Source organism: Hipposideros armiger, unplaced genomic scaffold, assembly GCF_001890085.2.
Source record: "Hipposideros armiger isolate ML-2016 unplaced genomic scaffold, ASM189008v1 scaffold_1306, whole genome shotgun sequence".
Taxonomy (NCBI): domain Eukaryota; kingdom Metazoa; phylum Chordata; class Mammalia; order Chiroptera; family Hipposideridae; genus Hipposideros; species Hipposideros armiger.
This window is the reverse complement of record NW_017732656.1, coordinates 288,670-290,634: the sequence shown is the minus strand read 5'-3', so window position 1 is coordinate 290,634 and position 1,965 is coordinate 288,670. Positions and strand designations below refer to the sequence as shown.

The 1,965-nt window shown below is 53.2% G+C and overlaps 1 protein-coding gene across 1 annotated transcript in view; it reads right to left on the bottom strand.

The window, feature by feature from the left end:
- Nucleotides 1–1,965, bottom strand: part of AKNA (AT-hook transcription factor) — a 52,669-nt gene that overhangs the window by 42,724 nt on the left and 7,980 nt on the right. Inside the window, 1 exon segment of the mRNA XM_019633425.1 lies at nucleotides 532–1,671. Coding sequence (XP_019488970.1) covers nucleotides 532–1,671 — 1,140 coding nt within the window.

The window sequence follows — 1,965 nt, the reverse complement described above, 5'->3', positions numbered from 1 at the left end:
TGGATCCTGATTCGAACCAACTGAAACAAACAAGCCATTTAGGAGACACACAGGGAGATCTGAACACGGACGGCGTATTGGATAATATTAAGGAACTGGTGTTCACGTTTAGGTAGGATGATGTTCAAGATAGAATCCTTATCTTTAGACGTACATACTAAAATGTTTTTTAATCCAATGATCTGATGCCTGAAATTTGTTTCAAAATACTCCAGTAGGGTGAGTGGGGAAAAGGGTGAAGCCATAGATGAAAAGGTTGCCAGGGGCTGGGTGATGGGTACATGGGTGGAGGCCAGGTGACGGAGACAGGGGGACTCATTATACCATTTTGTCTCTTGTTTATGTTTCAAATGTTTTCACAGCAGAAGTTAAAAACAAACAAACACGGACTATCCTGGCAGCAAGAGACCAATCACTGTTCTTTTTGAGCAAAGGGCTAGGGATTCTTCATGGCTTGGGGTACAACCCTCTCTCCACCAGCAGGGGGCTCCTGGCCCAGCCTGAGGCCACCCCCCCACCCCCACCCCCAATTCCAACCAGCTTCCAAACCACCCAGGCCAGCAGGCGCATTAGTGACACACCTTTAGAAATGAGTCCAGCTTACCTGGAGCTGATGGACCAGCTTGGTGGCTTGTTCAGGCGTCTGAAATTCTTGAGGTACCTTGGTGATGGGGTGGGATGGAGGTGGGTCCTTTCCCTGGCAGGCTTCTTCACTGCTCAGCAGTACCTCCCGCACAATCTCGGCAGGTGACTTGAAGATCAGTGGCCTGACAGGGTCCTTAGGCTGCCTGCTGTGCCTCCTAGCCTTGGGGGGATGGTAACTTTCATCTTTAGGGAACCTCACCCGGGGTCCCACCTTGGAGAAATCAGGAAGCGGGTAGTTCAGCTGCCCCTGGCCATACTTGGGGGCGTCAGAAGATGAGTGGCCAGCCAGAGTGGCTCTCTGCCTAGGTGGCGGCCTGTCCTGCTGAGCTGGCCTCGGCGGAGGATTCGGGGGGCTGATGGAGCCGGTGAATCGGGAAGGCAGCGCCTTAGGTGATATCCGTGTCCGCTTCCAGGCGTGGTCCCTGGGCTGAGGGCAGGAGAAACTGGTAGTTTCTCTCCTCCATCTATCTGCAGGACACTGGAAGCTCTGGGCTGGGGGTGCTGACGAGTCCTGGAATTCCATGGGGGTTGCCAGAGCAACGCTTTCTCCAGTTCTGTCGTCTGTGTGTAGGAGGTGGTGGCTGGGGCTCTGGGGTGAAGTTTCTGTTAGGGCAGGGGGCTGGAGGTCATTGGCCTCTTCTTCCCAGGTAGAATCAAGGCTGTCACTAGGGTGGTCGAGGCTTTCAGTCCCACTGCTCCAGGACCTTGCAGAGCTGAGGTCAACAGTTGGATTGACCTCAGAATGTTCTGGAAGTTTGTCTCCACTGGCTTGTTTGTCAGAGGCCACCCAGCCTGTGGCCTGACCCCACTCTGGAGCCATGAGGCTGATGCTTCCATTGTTTCTGGAGCAGAAACCAGTCTCATACCCCAACTTTGGGGAGCTCTTTCCAGCTTCCTCAGCCTCATGATCTCTGAGGGCCTCATCTGGCTCCTCTTCTGTCATGTCTCGTTGAGGGTCCTGCTTGGGGAGCCAGGTGAGAGGCAAGTTGGAACTTTCTGGGCTGTCCACATCCTCTGCTTCAAAGTCTGGAAAGATAGGTCATGGCTTAGTATATGTCAGGCCTGGACTCACTGTGGAATGTAACCTAAGTCCTTTCACCCCTCTGGGCTTTCATTTCCTCGTTATGTGGTAATGGCAAGACTCCCAGTGAGCCCCCATATGGCCAAGTACTTACCGAACAGCTCCTCTAGTTGTCTCAAAGGTCTTCCAAACTCAAACCTCAAATCTGGTTGTCCCCCATGTTTCCTGTCTCAGCAAATGGCAACACTATCCCATCCCGCTGCACAAGCCAGAAACCTGGGAGGCTCTTTGCCATCTGT